General features: G+C 41.1%; 1 protein-coding gene across 2 annotated transcripts in view; it reads left to right on the forward strand.

Annotated features, from left to right (window-relative positions):
- ANO6 (anoctamin 6) overlaps nucleotides 1–27,148 on the forward strand; it is a 199,484-nt gene that overhangs the window by 45,519 nt on the left and 126,817 nt on the right. The window contains exon 2 of one of the 2 annotated variants that reach the window (XM_043563490.1): nucleotides 3,187–3,249. The exons of the other annotated variant lie outside the window; for it this stretch is intronic. Coding sequence (XP_043419425.1) covers nucleotides 3,187–3,249 — 63 coding nt within the window. The remainder of the gene's footprint in view (nucleotides 1–3,186; nucleotides 3,250–27,148) is intronic. 2 annotated transcript variants of the gene reach the window in all.

Here is a 27,148-nt window from a genome sequence, read left to right on the forward strand (position 1 = left end):
CTGTTCTGTTCCTGACACAAGCCACTTAAAGGGGGGTGACTCTGATGTCAGAGGCACAGTGAGCCCCGATGTCTTTGCGTACCAAATGTGGCCCCGATTTCTTTGTCCGCTATGATGCATGCCAAGGGATGAATCATAGCAGACCTTGTGGGTTTTTGACACATTAAATACTTTTATGGGTGCCTCTCCCCATGTTGTGTTAGTTGAACTTCATTCATCTGTTGGTTTATAGATAAATTTATTTTCTCATAGTTCTGGAGGGTGGAAGTCCAAGGTCAAAGTGTTGGCACATTTGGTTTCTTCTGAGGCTTCTCTCCTTGGCTTGCAGCTGCCACCTTCTCGCTGTGTCCTCATATGGTCTTTTCTCTATGTGTGCATATCTTTGCGTGTGGGGTCTTTCTGTCTGGATCTTCTCTTTAAAGCCAGTCAGCTTGGATCAGGGATCACTCAAATGGCCTCATTTTAACTTCATCACCTCTTTAAGGTGCATACAGTTATATTCTGTGTATGGGGAGTTAAGGCTTCAGGATTTTGAGGAGACACAATTTAGCACATAACATCTATTTAAAATAACCATTTATTTTATATAGAGACTAGTAAAAAGAAGAAACCAAAAATAGCCTTCTACCTAGTTAGTGCCTATTGTTAAAGAGGGAGGGTAAGAACATGAAAAGATAATTCAAACTGTATTCAAGGTTATAAAAGGAAATTGAATGCTCTCCTAGTCCCTTCCTTCCACACTAAGGCAACCTCTTTAAATATATTTACCCAAATGTTTACTATGCGGAGTCCAGGTACATTTTTTCTCTGATCTTAATGTATCACACAAAACACAGATCTCTCGGTATCTACACACCCTCTGTATGACTACATTGTATTCCATTGTATATGTCCTGTATTTTAATGTAACTAGTGACCATTTAATGGGCATTTAAGTTGTTTCTAGGTACCTTCCCCAACCCTTGCCTCCATTACAAATGATGGATTTGGATTCCTTTTAAATACACATTATGGAGAGAAGAGGGATGAGCTACCTAATAAAAACAACTGGCATTCGGTTTGGGTAAAGGCAGCCTTTTTTTTCACCTTCCTGTTTATTGGCCCTTATTAGTTGCTGTGAAAGGTATTTCAGTCTTCCTTACCCTCCAGCCCCTGACCATATGCCACAACGTCCTTCCTGAATAATGTGGAAGGAGGGGCTTCCCCTGGCAGCATTAGGTCATATCACGCCGCTGTCCTTCCTCCTACGGAAGAAAGGTCTATCTGAATCATGAACAGGCAGAAACTATTTTTAGTTAAGTAGAACAGTTTTTCTTGTAAGAATTGCTGTTTCCGTGCCCACGATGGCACATGAATCCTTTCTGGCTGCTTCTACCCTTTGGAGAGGGGCCAGCTTTCTAATGGAATGTAAGCAGTCTTACTGCTAATCAAGATTTACAGCTGAGACTGAGATGACCGGCCGCTCATTGGATTTGCAGACCCTCGAAGCTAGCAGCGGCGACTCTGAGACGAAGTGCAGTGCCGAGGCCACCCGTCCTGTTCTCCAGGCCCTCCCTCCGTCCTCAGGCCCGGCCTCTCAGCCACGGGTATCATCTGGCATTATTTTGTAAGCTGTGCCACGGTGCAGATGTTCTTTGCTGAAGAATTACTTTCATTTCTGACTCATTTCAGGAAATGAGGCAGTCTATCAGAGGTGTTCTTCATTTTCAGACCCATGGAGAATTCATTTTCTCCTGGGATTTCTAACCACATGTGGGCAGTGCTTTATTTACCCAGATGTGAGAAATAACAGTAATGAACAGCCCTCTTCCAAAGCAGGCCTTCCTTCCCGGCAGAATCCAATGTGAAGACCCACAGGAGCTTATGCTCTTATTAATGTAAATATTTCTGAGGTTTTGGTTTTGTGTGATGCTTGTGGACATGCTGTGTGTATGGGCTTCGGTGCAAGAAAAATATAATTTAGCAACAGAGTTAAAAGGTAGTCTGGAGTGTTTCTAATTACTGTTTGTTTAGTTCACCATTGCCCTAATAAGTGGATTTAAGTAACCTTGGGGGTAGGGAATGTAATGTTCATATTCTAGTCAGCCATGCAAATCAAATTCTAACTCAGTATTGCAGAAAACACGCCATGGAGTCATTTTATATGTATTCCACTGAATTTTAAATTTAGAACTGAGAGCATTTTGGAATGGGCATTTTTTACCTGTCCTGCATCGGCATGAATTGTGTACAGGTCCAAAATCAACTCTACTGTGTGCTACAACCTTATTAAAAATTTTTTTTCAACGTTTATTTCTCTTTGGGAGAGAGAAAGAGAGAGAGAGAATGAATGAATGAATGAGCAGGGGAGGAGCAGAGAGAGAGGGAAACATAGAATCTGAAGCAGGCTCCAGGCTCTGAGCTGTCAGCACAGAGCCCGACATGGGGCTCGAACCCACAGACTGTGAGATCATGACCTGAGCTGAAGTCAGATGCTTAACCGACTGAGCCATTGAGGCACCCCACTACAACGCCATTTAAAATCCATCAGTGGTCTTTGACATTCAGTTCTCTTTTTAATTTGAAATAAAAGAGAGGGAGAGACTTAAAAGTTTCTCTTTCCTTTTTTTCCCCATCCTTCAGTGGCTGTAATAGGAAATGGAAGTATTAAGGGGACCTAGAGCAGTGGTTCTGTCAACCTTGGCTGCACCTTGGAATCAGCCTGGGAACTTTAAAAACTACAGATGCCTGGGTCCCACCCGCAGAGATTCTGGGTTAACTGTTTGGCATGCAACCTGCCTTGGGATTCTTCAAAAGCTCCCCAGTGGATGTTATTGTGCTCTAGATGCTGAGAACCACAGACATGAGAGACCTCTCATCCAGGGGTTCCCAGCCCTGGCTGCAGAGTAGCATCACCTGGAAAGCTGTTGAAAGAAACACAGATGCCCTCCAGTTGAAACCACATTTCTAGAGGAGGGAGCCAGTATTGCTAGAAAGCCCCCAGATGATTCTGGTGCACAGCAAGGGTTAAGGCAAGCTGACATAATCTAGCCATCGCATATCACAGGTGAGAAAAACATGGTCGTATCCCAGTTGTTGCAGGAGCAAGTTTGGGACTCAGGTCTGACCCTCCAACGGGTCTCTGCTGCTCAACACCACCCCCTGGTATTTGTCCGTTGTATTTATTGATGCTTCCTCATCCTTCAGGTGATGTTCCTGCCTCCAGGAGGCCTTTTCTGACTCCTCATACTCTCCACTCATCCAGTCGGGGTAAGATGCCCTTCTTTTATATTTGAACAGCGCCTCGAGCTCTCCTCTAAGACTGTCAACTCTGGGATGACAGGAGTCGTCCTTTCTGTAACATGCTGGCAAGATGTAGGCTCCCAGATAATTTGTTGAGTCGAGGTTCCCTGATTCTTTATTTTTCAGTTAGTCCACATGGACTGCTAACAAGAATCCATTTCTATATGTTAGCTTCTGAAAATAGCTTCTGAAAGCAAAAGTCATTTATTTTTCTAGGGCCCACTGTCCTGTGGGTCAAGATCTCATACACAAGGACTCCCCATCCCTACCTTCCAGAACAGAGGTTTGGGAGAAAAAAGAATTCACGGGGCTTTTGATAACAATGAAAATAAAATTTCAGTGACCTCACAAGTTGTTACTTAAAACATCTGGGGACTTTTGGATAACGTACTTATGAGTGTGTATGGCATCAGTGGAAGGGAGTATGTGGCATTTATTTTAAGACAAAAAGTTGTATGAGGAAAATAATGCTATTTCATGGAAATATGTTTTAGGGATTAAGTTATGTCCTTTATCATACTGCATATAAAACTCTGAGAAGCCACATTCTGTTAGCATAGCTGAATTAAATCCTTTGGCTTCTCTGGATTCATACATTAAATTCTTTTCAGTTGATTTAAAAAAAAAAACTGTCTTCTGTCATCCCACTTTACTTAAGGTCATGCTTGGTCAGTGTCTTATTTTTATTTGAAAAACATTTCCAGGTTTGCAGTATTTGTGTTTATTCTTGTAGCTGTACCAGAGATTTGTCTCAGAAAGCAGATTGCAACTAGTATCTCTTCAATTGAAGAGGCCAGGAGGCTGCACACAGGAGTAACGGAGAATTTGAGGCTTATGTGGAGAATTTGAAGCTTTTGGAGCCTAGACTATAAACTGGACTGAGTTATAGGGTAAATGTGAAAATGATGTTAAGACGTTGCAGCCAGGAGAGAATGATGGGAGTGTGTGGGCTCGTTCTGAAGTCTTAGACTTCTAGGCTACTGCTTTATCCACTCAGGGCATGATCTCATGGTTTTGTGGGTTCGAGCCCCATGTCAGGCTCCGTGCTGACAGTGCAGAGCCTGCATGGGATTCTCTGTCTCCCTTTCTCTCTAACCCCACGCCCCCATTCACAATGTCTCTCTCTCAAAATAAATAAATAAAAAAAACTTAAGAAAAAGGAAAGTGGCAGTGTGGCAGCAGGTAAGTGAAGCCACCATATAGTCGGGAATCTTCCTTAAACAAAAAGCTGTCATTTAGCTGGAGGGAAATGTAAAATGCTTTTATATTAAAATATTTTTGATTATACTGTGGAATATAAAGTGCAACCTTTTGCATGACTTTTTTTTAAAGGTGAAATATGAAATTTTAGAGAAGCACTTCTGTCCAGTCTCTCCTTTGCTGCTATTTGGGTGGAAAATGAATAGACTGATACAACTTTGCTAAGGAACCAGCCTCTATCATGCTAATTTCAGAGGCTCAGCAGTATACTGTGGAAGAGAAGGGGAATGGGGGAGAGGAGATTTATTAAACACATAAGACACAGTGTTCAGTGTTTCAACCATGTTGTGTCATCAAATCTTTAGGACTACCCTGCAAATTAGGACTTAATTCACACCAGCTTTTATGTGCGAGGACATATATATGCACCTGTCCACTACCGAGCAGAGCCAGAATTTAAATCCAGGTCTGTCTGATTCCAGAGTCCCTGTAATTTTCTTACTAACAGGACCTCTTAGTCATGAGAGTGGAAAAGTCTCCAGAGGACAGTATTTACTGTAGAAGTGGGCTGACTTTCAGCTTCCTTTACAGTTGTTATTGAACATTAATAGGTTAACATTTATAAGCTTCTGTGACATGGTTAAAAGCACTTCTTCATAATGTTCTATAAAGTTCTGACTTTAAAACGGCATGCCGTTGTTGCAGTGGTGTAGAGTTCAGGCGTATTCATCGCCATGATTTGAAGAGGGGAAAGGAATAGTCAGCAATGACCATTTTTGGTCCAAACACAGGCAGAATTTTGTAAATTCATCTCTCAGATGTCACGCATTTGACTTGAGGGAGGCAGCAAAGCAAAATGGTTGAGAGTTTGCACTTTGCCATGTGATTCCTGGGTTTGAGAGGCCTGGCCCTGTTGCCTACTAGCTGTGTGATCTTGGACAAGTCACCTAACCCCTTGGTGCCTTAGTTTCTTCATCAAAAAGGCAGGGATAATAGTAACTTGATTAAACTTGCTGTTTTGAGAATTAAATAACATAAGGCATATAAAGAGCTTGGAACATTGTGTGAGAGAAAGTAAGTGCTCAGTAGATGTTTAGCTATTCTCAGTGGACAGAAGCTAGATGCTACATGACCCAGAAACCCCACTGCTAGGTATTGACTTGAGAAATGAAAACCCGTGTCCACAAAAGACCCTCTAGTGAAAGTTTATAGAAGTTTTATTCATAATTAGCAAAACGTGGAAATAAATGTCCACCAGCTGGCAAATGGATAGCTATGGTACATCCACACAATGGAATAGTGTTCAGTAGCAAAAAGGAACAGATTACTGATCCAGGACAACAACATGGATAAATCTCAAAAGTGTTCTGCTTAGTGAAAGAAGCCAGATAGAAGAGGCTGTGTATGATTTGATTCCGTGTATATGACATTCCGAAAAGGCAAAACTGTAGGGAGACATCGGATGGTTGCTTGCCAAGGACCAGAAGCAAGCAGAGAAGACTGAGTGTGGAGGGGCAAGGGAAGGCTCTTTGGGGTGATGGAAATACTCTGTATCTTAATTGTCCTGGAGGTTACATGACTACACATTAGTCAAAACGCATCAGACTTAGGGTAAATTTTTTTCCCGTGTATAATAAGTTAAACCTTAGTAAACCTGATTAATAATAATAATAAAAAAAAAGTCAGGTGCTGCATCATATGACAAATAGTGGGAGAAAAGGGGTTTAGAAACAGTAATCGGAAGTGGCAGAAACTGAAGATATTTTGCAGTTTCAAGGACTATGGAAGATGGGTGGAATGATTTCATTAATTTTTCTCTCACAGGCTGTGAGTTAGAAAAATATAGAAACCTGTGGAATGGTTCTGTCCTACCCAAAGCACACCTGATTCTCTTTGCTGTGCGCACTGGTCTGCTACCCCATTTCTTTTAAGCCTACCCACGAGAGCTGCTTGTATTTCTCAGGCCTGGGGATCTCCTGGGTTGCTTCCCAGGAGAATCCTGAAGGAGGGAGGGCTGGCTGTGTGATGAGGCATTCATGGAAACAGAGCATTGGTGTTCTAGATGAACTGAGGGTTACTATTCCGGTTTATTAAGTAGTCTGAGTGCATTTATGGATAAGATATGTTATCTCAGCGCATTGTTCATTCATCATGAGTCATGGAGGCCCTGGCCCTTGATCACGGAGCTCATGCTTATCGTTAGCAGCACTGGGCACAGCTGACCACTCCCTCCTTCCTGAAATTCTTTCTGTGCATGGCTTCTGTGGTGCTGCTCCATTTTGATTCCGCTTGCAACCGCGCTTGTCTTTTCTGTCCCCTCTGCTGGATTCTTCTCTTCCTAGTCCTGGCCTCTAAACGTTGGAGTGCCAACAGCTTTGTGCTCTGGCCGCTTCCCATCTCAGCTCACTACTTAGGTGATAGTCATTTCCATCTATTTGGTGATGACTTCCATATCTGCCTCCCTGATCTCTGTCTCTCCCTGGCTTTTCAGCTGCTTGCTTTACCTCTCCACTTGGCTATACTCTTGCAAACATGGCATCTCCAAAACCAACTTCTGGTTTGTTTTCTAAACCTACACTTCTTCCTCTTTTCATCATCTCGGCAGTGACTTCACCCAGTTGCTCAATCCCTCAAACCTAAAGTCTTCCTGGATCGCTGCCTTTCCTTCACACCTCATGTCGGACCCATTAGCATCTATCCCAAGCCCAAGCACCCCTCATCTCCCAACTCGTACCTGAGTCTAAACCCAGGCCTTCACCATGTCTTGCTGGGACTTCGAATCACTTCCTCAGCCCTCTTCCTGCCTCTATTCATTACCTTATGGTCTGAGTTCACACAACAGCCATGGGGATTCTTCTGTATTATACTTTTATACTAGGTGCAGTGGCTTCTCTACAAACAGTATGAAGTGCAGGCTCCTAACCGTGTACCATAAGACCCCCGCCACCTCCTTGTCCCCATGTCTTCTTGCTATGCCTGTCTCTCATGGTGCTCCAGCTACACCGGCCCCTCACTGTCCCTCGATGTGTCCCCCTCCTTCCCGGAATGCTCTTCTCATCCTCCTCTCCACCTGCTCTCACCTCCCAACCCTTTTCTGTCTAGGATTCTTGCTCTTGGGGCTTCATTCAGTTCTCCTTCAGATGCCACCCCTTAGAGCTCGCTGTCCTCCCTTACTCATCGATCCCAAATAGCACTGTTAACTCTCTGTTCCCTTCACCTGCTTTATTTGACTTCAGAGCATTTATCTCTACCTGAAATTAACTTTGTGTGTTTTGTTTATTGCCTCTGTCCCCCAGTAGGTCATAAGCTGCATAGGAACACTGTTGTGGTGCTCAATAAGTGTCTTTTGAATGACTGAAGGAATAAGTGAATTAATGTTCAGATACCCCTATATTAAAAATTAAAGAACCTTCCTCAACCCTAATATCCCTCTCCGTCTCTCACCCCATTTCTCTATCTTTGTTAAGGGAGAATCCCTAAATGTTGTGTAGGTATACTACCCGTTTCCTCTTCACTCTGCTGCGATCTGGGGTCTTTTCCCTTCACTCTGGTGAAATTTCTCAGGGTCATTCAAGCTGTATGTGTTGCTGCTTCTAGTAGATACATTCCTATCCTGTCATACATTTAGTTTTTTTTTTAAGTTTATTTATTTATTTTGAGAGAGACAGAGATGGCACGAGGGGCAGAGAGAGAGGGTGAGAGAGGGGCAGAGAGAGAGGGTGAGAGAGAACCCCAAGCAGGCTCCGTGCTGCCAGCGCAGAGCCTGATGTGGGGCTCGAACTCATGAACCAGGAGATCATGACCTGAACTGAAACCAAGAGTTGGACGCTTAACCAACTGAACCACCCAGGTGCCCCTTACGTTTAGTTTTATTATGGAACATCAGTTTCCTGAAAAGGGACTTTTTCTGTGTTGTTACCTGTTAATGTCTTCTGCATCTCGCACAGTGCCTGGCACATAATAGGTGCCAGAAGTGGTGTTCTTGTGTTTCTACGTGTCGTGTCCTGTTGTGAGATGTTTGACATGAGTCCTCACTTCCAGTTTTTGTAAATGGAAAAAAATTTTTTTTTTTACTTTTGGCAAAGTGTTGTATATAATTATTTTTTAAAAGTTTATGTAAGTAGACAAGTGAATAATACAAGATTTGTTGTGAAAAAGAGCATGTCCCCCTCCAGTTTTTGTTCCTGAGAGGCAAGTATTTTTAACTTTAGCTGATTATGTTAACAATCACTTCTATATCTTTAATTAACATAAATTAACGTTTCAGTGGTTATCTACTGATGAAAAAGTTTAGCCCGGGTTCATCTACCCCTGCTCCTCTCCCCTCTCATGCAAATTTCCCAACCCCCATCCTCCCAATATTGTAATTGTATTGTAATTTTGGTAAGATCAATATGCAGCATTTACTTTGTTAGAACTATGTCGTACTTTCCACAGAGGAGCCCTGGAATGTAGTTTGATTACTTTTCCTCACAAAACTACACAGTGAATACTGTACTGACTTTTTTTTTTTAATCTCTTCATTTTGGATGTACTTAGGAATATTCAACCTGAGACTCTACCCCAGTTGTAAATCTCTCAGTCGACCACATAGTGAATGCACCAAGTTCATCTGTTTGGAGTCAGTTCCTCTCAGACCCTTCTGATCTTGTCTCTGTCTAGGTTGCTTTCTTGGCCCCCAAACAGCTAGGGCTTCCCCTTCACTGCTCTCCTGCAGACTCCTTTTGCCTCTCTTGTATCGGAGCCACTGGTCTCTGGAACTTAATGACTTACTCTTTGTTGGTTCACTGCTTCACACAGTCTCCAGTTCCTTATGGAGGAAAGGTGTAAGAAGAGCTAAGTTTTTGAGACTTGCAGGTCTGACAATGCCTTTGTTCCCCTGGCTTTTAACTGACGGCTTGACTAACTTCATAATTCTTGAGCAGAAATCATCTCTACTGAGAATTTTGAAGCCTCTGCCTTCCCGTGTTGTTCTTGAGTAGTTCCTGCCATTTGGACTTAAAATCCTTGGTATGAAAAACTCTTTTGGGAAATTCCATTATGATGTACCTTGGTATAGTTGTTCTCTTTGCATTTAATGTGCTGGAAACAGCCTCCTCGCTGTGGAAACCCGGTCGCCTTCCCTCTCCCCATTCTTGTCTTATCTTTAAAGGGAAAACAGCGTCCTTTAGTTCTGGGTGAAAGATGTCCTCCAGTCCTGGGGGGAAAAAATGCCCTTTGATGCTGGGAAATTTCTTTCCTTTGCAATCACTTCCCCTCCATTTTCTTTGATGATGAACACTATTTTTTGGACTTGGCTATCGTGAATTGTTCCCCAAACTTTCCAGCTTTCCATCTCTGTTTTTTTATTCACCTTTCTTGGCCATTTCCTGAATTGTGTCTTTCAAGCCTTCTATTGACTCTTCAATCTGTCATCATTTTAATTTCTAAGACTTAATATTTTTATTTCTCTCTCTCTCTTTCCGATAATATCTTGTCCTTATTTCATGAATGTACTTTTTCTCAGATATCTGAAGATGCTAGAGTTTTGAATTTTTTTAAACTTTCTTCTTCCTGTGATTTTTCTCTCTCCTCCAAGTTGCTTTGTTGTTTCTCTGTTAGGTGTTTTACCTAATATCCAGAAAGTCTTATTGTTCTCTCCTGTTTTAGATTAGCTATCTAAAAGGATGACTGGAGGTTCTTTGATAGCATATTGTGTTTAGCTTCATTCTAGGATGATGTGGCTGAGGTATTTGTTTTTGTTTTGTTTAGGAAATCCTAATGTTAGTATTTTTACGTTTTTCATTTTTATTTGTTTATTTATTTTTTGTTTGTTTGTTTTAACTGACCAGATTCTCCAGAAAAAAGATGACTAGTGAGAAAGCCAAGTACAAGGCTAGGGTGTCTCAACATTCAGTAACAATTGTAGTGTGTAATCTCTCTTCAGTATGGAATCCCAATCCTCACTTATGCCTAGAATCCTCTAGTCCAAAAATCCCTTACTGACTCTTTTCAGACCAATCTTCTAGGTGGGGCATGGGGGGTTGGAGACAGTTACTTCAAGGAGTGAGGGAGAGAATTGGGTCTCTCTACTTCTTAAATGGACTTTCAGCCAATTCTGTGCCCCACCTCTACCCCCACTTCCAGAGGAACCTGATGCTACCAGTCCCTCAGCGCCTTTATGGTTTATAATTTAAATGAAATTGCTGCTAGATAGTCCTGGTTTTGGATTGAGCTTTCTCCAGTCTGCTGAGCCATTGGCCACTAGTCTATTTGTTCTCCGGCTTCCAAAATTGTGTTACTATCTCTTCTCCTGTTCTCTTTATATCTGTTTATTTTCCAGTGGCGTTGAGGTTGAAGCAGGACTCTGTGCAGGTGTTTCATAGTCCACCTTTAAATGGAATCCTCACGTGACGTGTTTTTCTTTGTTGTTTATGAGGCATTTGATCACACTTGTGAATCTCTATTTTCACCAACTCTAGTTCTTTTCTTACATACAGTTGGGGTTGAGTGTGGTGGAACGCTCTCTGGACCATGAGTTAGGAAGCTTGGGTTCTGTTCCCAGATTTCATATTTAATCCTGTGCATTCTTTCTCATCATTGTTTTCTCATCTGTCGTTCCAAGGCATTGAAGTAGATGATTCTGAGATCTCTTTGTACCCAAAAATTGCTTTTATTTGTAAGAAGTTGAGATAATCATGTGTAACTGAACACCAAATTAGGAAACAGAGTTGCAGTAGCCAGCTGAAGAAATGCACGAGTTCAGCCTTTCCCTGTATTAGTCTCTGTAACTCTGGTATCTTAGAAGTCTCAAGTAAAATTGCAACCCACATTTCATGAACAAGAAGCTGTTAAAAGGTTAAAAATTCTGAATTTTGTTTTCCTCTGCACTATTTTCAGCTGATAGGAGTTCAGCTGCAAAGCATACTTGGATCCATGTTCTCGATAGGGAGATAAAGTGTTAGTTTTGAGCCAGAAGAACAGGGAAGATAATAGAGAAAGAGGTCTGTTTTTTTCCCTTTTCCCTTGTAGCAGGGATGGCCATTCTTGGTAGCACCCCACCAGGAAATTGCCCTTCCTATGGAAGCCATGTGTGAGTACATGATAGCCACATCTGTATTTTCTCTCTCCTCCATGTTGCTATTTCTTGTTAGATGGAAAGACAGAGTGGACATTGCATGTCACTGTGGTTTTGACTGGCTGCTTTGATCAGTAACCCAGTGTGCTCAGCAGTGGTCATTACGGTGACTGAGGAGAAAATGTGATCTGTGAGGCCAGTGACCCTGTGGGCCAGAGACCAAGGCGAGGCTCCTTAAGGCAGTGCTTCCCAAACTGAGTTGCACACCAGAGCCACCCCTGCCCCCTGTTACTAACAGAGAATCTCTGTGGGGTGGGACACAGGAATTGTTTTGTTAGAGTTTTCCAGCCTTTTAGGATACGCTTAATTCTTATACTGACTCTGGGGAACTATTGTCTTAGGGACAGGAGGCCAAAAAGAAAATCAGACTCTTGAGCGTTTGCAGAGCTCCGGAAAAAAACCACAGAACAGAACCTGAGCCCTGCACACCTAGCTAGCTGACACTCGTATCAGTCTTGGAAAGGATTTCCGACTCTCGCTGCTTTTCTCATGTTCATATTTCACACTCTTTTCCCTCATTCTTTGTAGATCATCTTGCTTTTTATTTTTTTTATTTTATTTTTTTTTAATTTTTTTTTTTTAACGTTTATTTATTTTTGGGACAGAGAGAGACAGAGCATGAACGGGGGAGGGGCAGAGAGAGAGGGAGACACAGAATCGGAAACAGGCTCCAGGCTCCGAGCCATCAGCCCAGAGCCTGACGCGGGGCTCGAACTCCCGGACCGCGAGATCGTGACCTGGCTGAAGTCGGACGCTTAACCAACTGCGCCACCCAGGCGCCCCGATCATCTTGCTTTTTAAACGCAAAGGGAATAGAAACCCTCAGGGGATGTTGCCTCAACTTCTTTTCTTCCCTCAAAAAAGAAACTGTGTGTGTGCAATGTGTAATGCACAGATAAATTTATGTTTACACTTAACTTTGCTTCCCCGATTAAGGTTAACCCCTCTGCCTGTGCCTCTCTCCATCAGTGACCCCTCCTGTGTATTTTTCTTTCACTCTTTCCATCAGTATTTGTGTGTATGTGTATGAGTATGTGATATATGTAATATGAATACATATTCCATCTTACAGGACAAGGTGCAACAACAAAAATATGCCTTCCTCAACTCTGTGGCCAGCCTAGGTTTATTCATTCAGTCATTCATCTGGTTAGGCCATATTTATTAGAGCCAGCTATGTGCAGAGACCTGGCCAGGCACTGGGCTTCAACATCAGACTAAACAGACATAACCCCCGCTTGCACGATGCTGATGGTCTCTTTGTAACCAGAGTCCTTTAAAAATTATCGTTCTTGGGGTGCCTGGGTGGCTCAGTCATTTAAGTGTCTGACTTCGGCTCAGGTCATGATCTCACGGTTCGTGTGTTCGAGCCCCGCATCGGGCTCTGTGCTGACAGCTCAGAGCCTGGAGCCCGCTTCTGATTCTGTGTCTCCCTCTCTCTCTGCTCCTCCCCTGCTCACACTGTCTCTGTCTGTCTCTCAAAAATAAATAAATGTAAAAAAATTTTTAAAAATTAAAAATTGTCGTTCTTACTTTCCTCCTTTACAGAAAGAACACATGCTTGTGATCATAAATTTGAAAATAGCTTCCTAATGGAAAGCCACGAAAGGGTTTAAAGCAGAAGAGTACTGAATTTCATTTTCAGAATTTCATTTACAAAGGTCACTGAGGCTACCGAAGGGGGAAAGGATTGGGAGGGGGTGGAAATTGCTGGCAGGCGATCGGTCAGGGAATTTCTGCTCCAGCCCAGATCAGAGCTGCTTGGCATTGTAAGGAGAGAGGAAGACAGACTCAAGATCTGTTCAGCATGATAGGTTGGTGAATATTTGGTTGTGGGGATGAAGAAGAAGGGGGAGTCCAGGATGACACCCAGGTTTCCGGCTTACCCAGCTGTGTGGGTAGTAACGCCATTTACTGAGACAGGAAATAATGGAGAAAGAGTAGCTCTGTGCGTGTGTATAGACCTAAGTCCTGTGTGAATGCTCCGTGAGTCTGACATGTCTTGGAAGTTTCTAGGTGGAGGGGTCACATAAGCAGCTGGATGTATGAGTCTGGAGTTGAGAAGAGACCACTTGAAATAGAGCAGTGCATTTGGAACCTTTAGTCTAAAGCTGCCAACAGATGCCGTGGGTAGATTACAGAGGAGCAGGCCACAGGTGGCCACCTGAATATTTTCAGAAGTCAAGCTCCAATCAGGAAGGATGCACCAACAGAGGGGACCAGAGAGATGAAAGAACCTCTAAGGGAAGAAAAGCAAGAGAAGGTGTCTTCAAAAACGGTTACGGTCAGCTGTGGCAAAGGTTGTTGTGATGTCAAATAAGGCACAAATGTAAAGCAGATGTTAGGTTCAGCCACGTGAAAATCGTGGATGATCTTAGCCAGAGTCAGGTGGCAGGTGGTCACAAGTGGAGTCCCTGGGAGAGGGGTGCCAGCTCATCTAAAGCCCTGGCAAGAGTATTAAGGATTTTGGACTGTGTTGTAATGTAGTAGGTGCAGTGGAAAAGGCTGATTAAAGTTGTTTTTCCTTTCTATGATAGCCTCTTATCTTTATTGTTTTATTTTGGTTATCAGAGCAATATGTACTCATTGTAAAAGTTTAAAACATGTAAAATATGACTCACAGTGGAGCGTCTGACTCTTGATTTCAGGTTGGGTTGTGGTCCCAGGGTTGTGGGATCGAGCCCCATGTTGGGCTCAGTGCTGAGTGTGGAGCCTGCTTAGGATTCTCTCTGTCTCCCTCTGCTCCTCTCCCCTGCTCACATGCCTGATTTCTTTCTGAAATTAAAAATAAAAATTAAAAATTAAATACAAATATGACTGACAACAATCTTTATAATTGCATTCCCTCATACATAACCACCATATATTCCCTCATATATAACCATATATAACCATTAATAGTTTGGGGTATATCCTTGCAGGTTCTTCTGTGAATGTGCTATCACATACATACATTGATACACATTTACTTTCCAAAAATTGGGCTTATTGCCATATAGTCTGCTAAAGCTTGTATTTTTACCTGTGTATTTCAGACCTTTATTCACATAAAGCAGATGTATGTAGTCTGCTATTGTGCTGTAGTATATTCTCCAAATTTTTGAGTTTTATTTGGAAATCTTTGCTTTCTCACACTATGCTATACTGAACATACTTGTACATGTTTACCTGTGTTTTCCTTATATATGTGTGTGTGTACAGGAATCTTTGTAGAATAAGTTCCTAAAATGGAATTGTGGGGACAAAGGACATGTGCATTTGACATTCTGATAGTGTCACAGTGCCCAAGGAGAGGGGCTTTTTCTTCTTTTCTTTACTTTTCTTTTCTTTTCTTTTCTTTTCTTTTCTTTTCTTTTCTTTTCTTTTCTTTTCTTTTCTCTTTTCCGTTTCTTTTCTTTTCCATTTCTTTTTTTCTCTTCTCTTCTCTTCTCTTCTCTTCTCTTCTCTTCTCTTCTCTTCTCTTCTCTCCCTTATCTTAGTTGGAAGAATTTTGAGCATGAAAAATGTCAACAAGGGGCAAATGAAGAGCAGGTTGAAGTCACAGGAAAAAGTACTGAATGTCTTCTAGAAAGAAGCCGGTGGGAATGGGAACCAAAGTGTGGGAGGAATCTTCAAGCCAAGGAGGAGAGGGTGGGAAGCAGGGTCTTCAATCACCGCAGCAGCCCCAGAACCTTGATGGGTGCTGGCACCAAATACTTGGTGGTTGAATGAATAAATGAATGTAGTTTGGTTGATTTGGCAGTGGAACTTCATGATGTTTCTCTCTGAAAGCATCTAGTTTTGTACTTTTTCTACAAATCAGAAGGTTAAGATTTCTTACTGAAACCGGTAAAGGAGAAGTTGGAGATTTGAAAAGCCCTTCTTGCTTAGCGAACCAAGTTGCCCAGGTCAGGCAGGACTCCCAAGACAGGGCATCTCTAACCTTCCTCCCCAGTCACCTGCAGGGCCTGTTGATTTTAAGGCCTTAATATCCCTGGACTCCGTCTAATTCTGTTCATCCCCACTACCACCATCATTATGTTAGTTCCAGCCTGGATTTTCTTAGCAGCCTCTTAGATGGTCTCTTATGTCTTGTACATGGCTCAGAACTTGGTGTAGGGACCACCTACCTCCTCCAATCCCCCAGCCAGGCTGGCTCAGGAGCACCTTCCGAGCCTTGTGTGGCATCTCTTCTCCCTGGATGGTCACTTGTATGTTGCTTGCTTGTTTGTTTTTTTTTAACCTAAAACCTTCATATGTGAATGTCTTAACATTTTTACATCTCTAACACCTATAATGCTTAGCTCATGTTGCACGCTGCAAAAATGATTGATGTTATTTTGTGTGAAAGCCTGATGCTTATATAAACTTGGTACACAGAAAAAGGGGAGGGGATAAGGACAAAAGCAGGCTTGAGATGAACTCACAAAGGACTGGTAATTTAAGACATTTGATCCTGGAACAATCCTCAGGATTATTACTCCCTAGGGAAAGTCAATCTGCTCTAAGAGTCATTTGTATTAGTATTTCTGTAATTAGCATGTTAAATGCAGATTTTGAAAAATTGGAAATACCTCGCATCTCTAAGGTGATTTAGTTACATTCAGGTGATCTGTTTAGTTTTACAATCTCAAATAACTACTGTGTGGTATTTTCTAGAGTAGAAACACTTGAACCTCTTTAGTTGCATCTGGCCAGCTGGAGGATAATCACATGATTGAAGTCCCTGATGGGATTCTAAAAGAAATGGCCTTCCAGCCCATTAAATTAAGAGTTTCCAAATTAGGATTGGAATGTTCCTGTTCGGGTCTGCCTGCTTCCCCACCCCCATCACTGTGCCCCATGTCATCTATGGGAAGAGTACTGGGAGATCCTTACCAGCTGGTATTTCAAGTTACAGAATCAGAGTGTAATGAAAGAAAGAGACACACAGAGTTGGTTATTTTTCTGTGGAGCAGAGGGCCTGGGTTTATTCCCTAGGACCGTCTGGAGGGCGCTTGTCTGAGGGGTGCTTCTTGCTGTGATTCCTCTCTCCCCATCCAGGGTCTGTTTCCCTCAAACGGCTACCTACTCATAGCACATTCCCTGCATCCTCGGCAGTTAGGATGGCCATCCCTCCCACCACTGCTTCAGCAGAAGGGCATGACTGGAGCAGGGTCTGAGTGCTCACTTCCCCGAAGGCCACTGGGCTATAGAAGAGTAAAAAGCAAGAGGATGAGGTCTTTGCTGCTAGGGTTGCACTTGACTCTGTCGTGTTTCTGCTGAGCAGTGGCAGCACAAGGGACAGTGGCCAAATATGAATTTAAATCACCTTAACCATATAGACATTTGGGTCTCTTTAGCCTAAAATAGTATGTGGCACTATTAAAACTAATCCATTTGGAAGGAATTTTTGTCCTCCCAGTTTCTTATTTAACCGGCAGCTTAAAAAATATGCCCATACATCCAAAGTTTAAGTTAGGAGCATGATTTAGAAATATTTAAGTAATAATACAGTAGAGAATGCATAAAAATAGATTTACATGTTTCTTGAATCCTCTTTGTTTTCCGTATTAGACTGAATTTACACTTAACCGATTTTTTTCAAGTTTGTTTTTTTTGTTTATTTATCAATTATTTGAGAGAGAGAAACAGAGCTCGTGTGCAAGCCAGGCAGAGGAAGAGAGAGAAAGAATCTTAAGTAGACTTCATGCTCAGCGCAGAGCCCGACACGGGACTCGATCCCATAACCCTGAGATCCTGACCTGAGCTGAAATCAAGAGTTGGACGCTCAGTGACTGAGCTACCCAGGTGCCCCACTTTCCTAATTTTTGATGTAACAGAACATTTAATAAACTGCTGTCAGCATTCTAATTTCTTGGCATAGTCCAAAGGCTGTAACCCTTTTTAAAAAAAATGAAAAGAACTTCAGGAAGGTTCAAACATAGCATTTTCCCCCCTTTCATTATATAATACGTGTAGCTAATATTCATCTAGTATTTATATGTGTAGGTACCATGCTAAACATTTCACATGCCACAACTTATTTCATGTTCAAAACAACCCCAAGAGTAAGTACTGTCATTCCCATTCTTCAGGTGTAGACTTCAAGGCATAGAAAGGTTGAATAAACTGCTCAAAGTCATAGTTAGGAAGTGGTAGGTCTGGGATTTGAACTCAGGTCTGTCTGACTCCAGCAGCCAGCTATATAGAAGTTATGCATCCATTTGGTAAGTCATTCAGCAGGTAACAATGGAGTACCTAACGTGGCTCAGGTACTGTTCTAGGGAATTTGGCTGTGCTTGGGATTCAGTTAGAAACAAGGCGAAGTCTTTTCCTCATGGAACTCAATATATAATAATGAAGATATTATTAGGTACTAAAGGAAAGTACAGCAGGGCAAGGTGGCAGAGAACAGTGGCTCTTCTTTAGAGCTGGAAAAGTTAGGATTTCAGGGACAGCCTTTCTGAAGCAGGGATATTGAACAGAGACCTGAGTAATGCGAAAGAGCAACTTCCTAAGGCCACGGGGCAGTGTCATATGGCTACAGGCATAGTTTATGAGCTTCTAGGTTCAAATTCTGATTCTCCTGCTCATCAGCTGTGTGATCTTGGACAAAATATGCAACTTCTCTCAGCCTCTTCGTTGGTGATGTAAAGGTAAATATAATATTTATTAAAAGAACTTAGCTATAAAACAAGCACTGGAATGTAACACTCTTTTAAGTGTTAGCTGGTAGTCTCTAGGCACTATGGGAATTGTGAGAAGTAGCTGCTTTCTGGGTCTGTTATTTAAGTAAGTTAAATCAGGGACGCCTGGGTGGCTCAGTTGGCTGAGTGACTTTGGCTCAGGTCATGATCTCATGGTTTGTCAGTTCAAGCCACCCTTCTGGTTCTGTGCTAACAGCTCGGAGCCTGGAGCCTGCTTCTGATTCTGTGCCTCCCTCTCTCTCTGCCCCTCCCCCACTCACACTCTGTCTCTCTGTCTCTCTCTCACTCTCTCAAAAGTAAATAAACAATTTTTTTTAAGTAACTTAAATATTAAAATTTGGGTAGTTGAAAATTCAGCTGACAGGATTTATTGAGGAATTAAATGCAAGGGTATGGGGGAAAGGAGCCAGGGATGACTCCAATAGTTTTGGTCTGATTAATTTGGTTGATTTGGGGGCCATCTACTGAGATGGAGGAGATTTGGGTATAGCAAGTCTTTTTGGGGGGGAGAAGGTATACTGGAGGGTGACAATCAAGAACTTGGCTTGTAGTTAAGATTGAGTTACTTCTTAACACGTTCATGTTTTTTATTCACTGTAGAAAATTGGAAAACGTAGACAAATAATAAGAAAATGAAAACACTTGATATCCCATTACCCATTATCTTTTGCTTAAATTTATTCTTACCCCACAGAAATTTAGATCATACAGTATATATAGGGTTTTGTTTGTTTAAAGTTTATATATTTAGAGAGAGTGCGAATGGGGGAGGGGCAGAGAAAGAGGGAGAGAATCTCAAGCAGGCTCATCTCGGCTAGCATGAAGCCCACTGTGGGGCTTGAAATCATGAACCATCAAAAATGACCTGCACTGAAACCAAGAGCCAGGAGCTTAACTGACTGAGCCACCCAGGTACCCCTTTTGTTTGTTTTATATACACTTCAGTTTATTGGAAAATGGCTCCTGGCAAAGGGGAGAGGTAAAATATAGGCAAGGTGATAAGAGCCCTAGCCCTGTGAAAGCCCTCTACACCTGCCATCACAGACAGCAGGTATGGACTCAAGCCTTCAAAGAGCTCTCCAGCTAAAGAGGGTAGAGCAGATGATAGATCTTGTTTCTGCTCTTCTGTCTTAGGACCCCCAGCACCTGCTAACCTGTACAATTTCATCCACAATTGTTAGCAGGTTGTTGTTGTTTTATTTTTTTAAACTATACAGTACTTTGTTTTCACTGTGGAGAGGGCACATCACCTAAAACTTACCATTGTGGCTGTTTTTAAATGCACAGTTCAGCGGTGTTAAGTACATTTACACTGTTGTACAACGGTCACTAGCATCCATCTCTGGAATTTTTTCATCATAGAAAACTGAAACGCTATACCCAGTAAACACAATTCCCCATGCTTCCCTCCTCTTAGCCTCGACTTTTTACTTTCCGTCTCTGAATTTGACTACTCTAGGGATATCAGATAAGTATTTGTTCTTTTGTGACTGACTTATTTCACTTAGCATCATGTCCTTAGGATTCATCCATGTTGGAGCATGTGTCAGAATTTGCTTTTTAAGGCTAAATAATACTGCATTGAAATTTTGTTTATCCATTCATGTGCAGGTGAGTACTTGGTCTGCTCTTACCTATTGGCTGTGGTGAATAATGCTGCTGTGAACACGGTATATGGATATTTGTTTGAGTTCCTGCTTTGAATTCTTTCGGCATATACTATATGCAGTTAAAAATGTTTTTTAACATTTTTATTTATTTTTGAGAGACAGAGAGAGATAGACTGTGAGCAGGGGAGGGGCGGGGAGAGAGGGAGACACAGAATTTGAAGCAGGCTCCAGGCTCTGACCTGTCAGCACAGAGACTGATATGAAGCTTGAACCTACGAGCAGTGAGATCATGACCTAAGCCAAAGTTGGACGCTTACCTAACTGAGCCACCCAGGTGCCCCTAAATGCACCTGGCTTTTTTTTTTTTAAGTCTGGCTTTTTTTTTTTTTTTTTACATTAAAGTACATTGTTAGAATTTTGTGTGAATATTTTTCTACAAAATTATTTTAAATAATTGCACTATATATTATCAGTAGCTATATTTTCATTGACTTAAGCAAGAATTGTTTCCTGGAGATAGAATTGTAAGGCAAAGAGTATGACTAATATTAAAGGTTTTGCTACATTTGCCAAATTGCCAACCAGAAACTCATACGACCTGACATTAGTAAAATCTGTATGTATTCCATGCTCCTTTGCTAATATTAGGTATTGGTCATTATTTTCTGTCAATTTGATCATTTAAATCCTGGTTTTCCTTTTATGCAAAGTTAAGGTTCATTTTCTGAGTTTTTTTTGTAGCCAATTACTGGGAAGATACTGATTTGGTAAACGTTCAACTTGCGAGATGATGACAGATGATGGCCACCCATGGGATTCTTCCTAGTCCTTAATTCTCAGGCCGTTGCAAGCCTTTTGCTCTGTGTATATACGACAAGCTGTGTAATCAGGTTTTGAGTTCTTCTGTTTTGTGTGCTAAATACATTCTTAATAGTTAAAATTTCACAATTCCTTATTTAGAATTCAAAAATCTAAAAAGTGCTGAAAAGAGGGCCACCTGGGTGCTCAATTGGTTAAGTGTCCGACTTCAGCTCAGGTCATGATCTCATGGTTTATGAGTTTGAGCCCCTCATCCAGCTCTGCACTGAGAGTGTAGAGCCTGCCTGGGATTCTCTCTCTCTTTCCCTTTTCTCTCTGAACCCCTCTCCCCTTACTTTCTCTCTCTCTCTCTCTCGCTCTCAAAATATATAAATAAACTTAATAGAAAGTGCTGAAAAGAAATTTTTTGGTAATTCATTTGGTTATAAAACCTAACAGATCATAACACTGTGTGTCAACTATACTCAGAAACAAACACCTGACAGATCTGAACTCATTTGGTGGAGAAACCCGACCTCAACCAGCATGAGACTGTTAATATATTTTATTTATCCCATTTAGAGTGACTGCTCATATTTTTGGCTGCAAAACATGACTTTGTTTGAGTAAGGGGTGCTGTCCCAGATCCCACTGAGAGTGCATATAGTGTATACATATTGGTTATTTTGAAACACAGTGGTTTGGGCATCAAAGATTTTGGATAAGGGTGTATGGACCTATAATTTTTTTTTTCTTGCATTTATATGTTCTCATCCCTCCTAGGCTTCAGAAACTGATTTTGAAATCAGACCTACTCTGGTAGGTTAAGCGTGGAGTTACAACTCAATGTGCTTTAAGTTTAAGGACAATAGAAATTTAAGTGGGGTATCTTCTTTGATCCCCAGGGCATGTATAATCACTATAATCTGGGAACTGACAGGTCAGTGACTAGAACCAGGTTTTAGCTGAACTATAACTAACTGCAAACTTAGGGTAGCATTAAGCTGGGAACCCTGAGGGTCTTAGGAGGAGACCAGTTGAACTGTGAAGTGACAGTAATAGCTTTCCAAGATTGGAACTTTCCAATTGTTGGAACATATTTCTATAATTAATACCACTTGTCCTTTATAGAACATAAACCGTCTTAGCCAAGCTTTTAAAAAACAATATCAAATTGGTAAAATTAAATAAAATCACTCTTCAGTTATATGATTATTACTCATGTTCTTAAGTCTACATTTTTAAAAAAGTATTTATTAAAATAGTGAAGGTTGCAGAAATGGAAAAGCTGACTTGAATTCATATGGAATTGTAAGGAGCCCTGAATAGCCAAAACAATTTTGAAAAAGAACAAAGTTGGAGGACTCACATTTCCTGATTTCAAAATTTACTTCAATGCTACTATAGTAATCAAAACAGTGTGGTAATAACATATGGGTAAACATCTAGACCAGTCCAGAAGTAAATCTATACATCTACGGCCAATTTATTTTTGAAGTGTGCCAAGTACATTCAGTGAAGAAAGAAGAACCTTTTTATTTATTTATTTTTTAAATTTTATTGTTAACAGGTTGGTGTTCTTCCTGGTTCACATTTTTATTTATTTTTTATTTTTTTTAACGTTCTTATTTATTTTTGAGACAGAGAGAGACAGAGCATGGACAGGGGAGGGACAGAGAGAGAGAGAGGGAGACACAGAATCAGAAACAGGCTCCAGGCTCCCAGCTGTCAGCACAGAGCCCGATGCGGGGCTCGAACTCACAGATCGTGAGATCATGACCTGAGCCGAAGTCGGATGCTCAACCAACTGAGCCACCCAGGCGCACAAAGAAGAACCTTTTTAACAGATTATGTTGTGACATCTGGATTTCCACATGCACAAAGAATGAAGTTGGACTCAACCTTACATCATATACAAAAATTAACTCAAAATGGATCAACAACTTAAATATAAGAGCTAAAGCTGTAAAACTCTTAGAGGAAAACAGGGGTAAATCTTTATGACCTTGGATTTGGCGGTGGATTCTTAGACATGACACCCAAATCATGAGCAACAATAAAGTAGATACATTGCTGATGGGAATGTGAAATAGTAGAGCCACTGTGGAAAATAATTTGCTGGTTCCTCAAAAAGCTAAACATAAAATTATTATATGATTTAGCAATCCCATTACTAGGTATATACACAGAGGAATTGAAAATGAGACTCAGATACTTGTATGCCATTGTTCACTGCAGTATTATTCATAATAGACAAAAGGTGGAAACAACCCAAGTGTCCATCAACAGATGAAGGAATGATAAATAAAATGTGGTTTATTACACACACACACACACACACACACAGTAGAATATTCAGTCATAGGAAGGAAGGAATTTCCGACACATGCTGCAACACGATGAACCTTGACATCATCATGCTAAGTGAAATAAGCCAGAAACAAAAGGTCAAATATTATATAATTCCACTTACATGAAACATCTAGGAGGCAAATTCATAGGGTCAGGAGTAGATGAGACATTATTATGGCCTGGGCGCAGGGGGAAGTGGGAGTTACTGCTTGGCAGTTACAGAGGTCTCTGATGTGATTAACAAAAAGTGTTGGAAATAGCGGTGATGGTTGCACAATTTGTGAACAGAATTAATGCCACAAAATTGTACACTTAAAAATTGTGAAAATGGCAGTTTTTCTGTTTTTTGTATGTTACTACAATAAAAATTTTTTAAGATGGTAAAGGAGCTAATGAGTTGGAATCTGAGAGGTTTGTGACATACATTGGGCTTTTCTGTAAAAGCATTAGCTAATCTGGGTGGGATGTGAGAATGAATAATGTGATGATTGTTCCCAGCTCTCCAAAAGGAGACAAGTTTAACTTCCAGGTATATTTTTGGGGCGAATTATTGAGGGAGGGTTGTAGGAACAGGGAGAGGCAGTGCATAAGAGGAGCTAAAACACTAATCCTAGAAATATAACAAGACGAAGAAAATTATGCTTATCAGAGCTCTTCTCGGGGATAATATAATAATAATATGTGTCGATGGAAGAAATCCTTAGGGCTGCCACCAGGATAGGGCTGGAAGGGTGAGATGCCCTAGCATCAGATGCCCTCACTGAACTGTGTGAGAAATAAGTCCACCGACCCAACCAAAGAAGGGACATGGAGACTCGGAGCACAGTGAAGTGAGGCTTAATCAGTGTTCTTGCAAGAGCGGGTCTCTGATGATAGGCACACTCGGGGCAGTTACAGCAGACAATTTATCTCCTAGTGTGCAAGCCTCCCCTCATTGGCTGAGTACTACAGAGGTGACAGCCTTGCCCGGAAGTTGCCTATGCCCATGTAAGGCAAAAAGTAGTCTGATTGGAACAAATGTACATTCTGTGAGGTGACGCAGGGACTTCCGTTCTTTGGTGCCTGCTTATTGTAAAGCCCATGAAAATAAGCCTGTGAAACAGAGAGGGGAAGAACCAGGAAGTGAAGTGTCCAAGGGTTGGGGACTCCGTTGTGGGGTAGCGGTGTTCGTACATATTTCCAATAGGTTGTAAACCTATTGTTAGCTAGACAGCACAGCTTTTGTTTGATATTTCTGAAATTGAATCATCACCCTTACTTCTCACACTGTCCCTCTTTTGTTCTTCTGTGGGGTCCCTTGTCCTGTGGGAAGAAGCACATTCCTGTTTGATGCATTGCTAGAGCAGTGGGCAGGTTGGAGGAGAGGCAGAAATCCTCCTTTTCATAAATATCATCAAAATATCTGCAGAATATTATCTTGGAGGGACAGTATGTTATTAGCCTGCTCTGAGTATGAACATACCTCCCTGTGGCCCAGTGCAATATGTTTCTGGAAGTGCAAAAACTCTTTTATCATTATGTAAGTAATTATATTACATTCTGAAGAATTGAAGAACACTAGTAACTTTTCTAGAATGACAAAGGGTTTATAATTCATTCCATTATTGGTTCACTCACTTACGGAGCCTCTGTTATATACTAGGTATTGTTTCAAATTCTGAGGAGACAAAGTAGAATAAGACCGTGACTTTTCGTCTAGGAGCTCATGGTCCAGTAGTGAAGAAAAATAAGGACCATACACTGTGATGGGGGGGTGGACCTCTATGTTTTCCCCAGATTTTGTCTTCTGTGATGGTGGCCAATTGTGAATGAGTAACTACCATGTGATTATTTGATACCCTGTTCAGTGTAAGCTGCAAATTTGTTTATAATCACTCATTTTTATTTCTCTCTCTTCCATAGTCTAGAGGACCAACTGAAAAATACTGTATTTTACTAATCAGCAGTTGAGTTTTTGGACACCTATAGTGGCCTGACGGGTTTTACTAGATAATGCAAAGTACTATAGGAGCATGAAGTCGAGGCAAGTAACTTAACTTGGTACATAAATGGTGACATTGAAATAAAAAGGTAAAGAAAGGGTAAAATGTGTATATGGGTCGGGGAGAGGGTGAAGGGATGTGCATACCAGATAGAATATCCTTAGGATGAGGTTAAATATAAAAAGGATAAAATCTGGTGACCCACCAAACATCAAGTGACGGAAAGAGAAAAGTGAAGAATGGCTCCCGCTCTGGCTTAGGCAGTCGAATTGATGCCAATACGATACGTTAATCAGAAAAGGCAAGCCCAACAGAGGGAACCTTCAGAACAAGGCCATTTTTACCATAATGTAGGAAGAATATGTAGTAATTTTCTAAATCACCTGATGGATAGGACTGAGTTTCAAACAGAGTCAAAATTTGCTTACCCTAACAAACTTGGCATCTTCATAAATGACTTTTTTCCTTTGCCTCTTTTTCTTTCCCCTTTAGCTAATCATCTGAGAGGGAGAGCACGTACAAGAGAGCGAGGGAGCGCACTTTTGCCTTAAGAGGGGAAAGATAGAACTCTAATAGAAACCATCAACTTGAATTTGAAATTGCATTGCAGAAATGATTTGAGGATAATGTCATTTTTTCCCCCATTAAAATATTACCATCATTGAGTGGAAATGCCAGTAATAAACTGGGGTAAAAAAAAATGATCCATCCAGGTTCGGAAAAATAAGGAAACATTTCCTGAGTCCTATCTCTTTTCATTTCATCGTAAGTAGTAGCCAACAGTGCATAGGACATGGAGGTCATTAAAAAAATATTTGCTGAATTAATGTTATCTTTTTTTACATTTGAATTTATTTTATTATTAACAAAAGCAAATAGTCCAGATAAAAAGTGAGGAGGAAAAATTGGTGCCTAACAAGGTTAAGAATGCCAGAATTTATTAAAGATTGAAGTAAAAAAAATAATAATAGCCAATATTTATATAGTACTTCACACTTTTCAGGTCACTTTTATATATGTATCAGTTAATTTGTTCTCTACAATGACCTTGTGATGTAGGAATTATAATTTGCACTTTTATTGATGGGGAAAACAACACTCTCCTGTGTGGTAAAACACAGCCATCTTAGCCTTGAAAGAAACTCTTCTGTCTTTATGTTTTATGTTTCATTATTAACTTTCTTTTCATTTATGGTGACTCTTTGGCCTCATTTTAGAATTTCATTTAATGCAACAGGGTCTGTAAGCTACAGGCTTACAACCTCTCGATAATATGGGAAATAGATTTTCCCCTACCTAATTGTCACCAAAATACAGTAGATCCCGCTAGACTGAGGCCAGAGAAAGAGGTACTGGAACCTGGGCACCAACTATGGCTACCACAGGATGACGGTGATGTGGGTTGTAAGATGAGGTGGGTCCACATAATACCTGGAAAGTATGAAGTGATAGGAAACGGTGGCTCAAGTGTATAGTTAACTTTAAAAATAGTGGTGGTTGGGTAGTAGCATTCAGGTCAAATATCAGATATGTGCTGAGACCAGTTTTCAGAGGCTTCTAGACAAATGGGAGAAGAGTTTCAGGTACAGGACTGCCTGGCACATCATTAGGCATCCTTCCCAATCAGGATGTATGAATATATCCTCATTTTCAAGGTGAATGGGCCATTCCTTTGATATTTCTTTAATTGTACATTGACTAGATCGTGGAATTCCTGAAGACAGTTTCTGTACTTTTTTTTCATCTTGATGTTTGTACTCCTGTCACCTGGTTCCATCCTTGACACATGCCTGTCTTTAGCCATTTGCCTGAGTATTGTATCTGTTTTCTTATTTTGTGGAGCTTTTCCATTAGTTCTAATTGTGCTGGCTATATCAATAAATTTCACTATTCTGTCATTAGTTTTTAAGATACATTAGTCTGTTATTTGTTAATACTTATTTGACTTATGTGTGCAATACTATCTTAATTCCTTATCAGGTTACATTTAGCAGTGGTGAGCCCCTTGGAATTATTCACAGCAGCCCAGGAGACAAATCAGTATATTCAAAAAGATGTTCAATTGTGGAAGTGGACAGATTCAGATTCTCATTGTGTCATTTCTGGTCTATTCTGGTAGTTGACTTTAGGCAACTCATA

This window comes from Prionailurus bengalensis, chromosome B4, assembly GCF_016509475.1.
Source record: "Prionailurus bengalensis isolate Pbe53 chromosome B4, Fcat_Pben_1.1_paternal_pri, whole genome shotgun sequence".
Taxonomy (NCBI): Eukaryota; Metazoa; Chordata; class Mammalia; order Carnivora; family Felidae; genus Prionailurus; species Prionailurus bengalensis.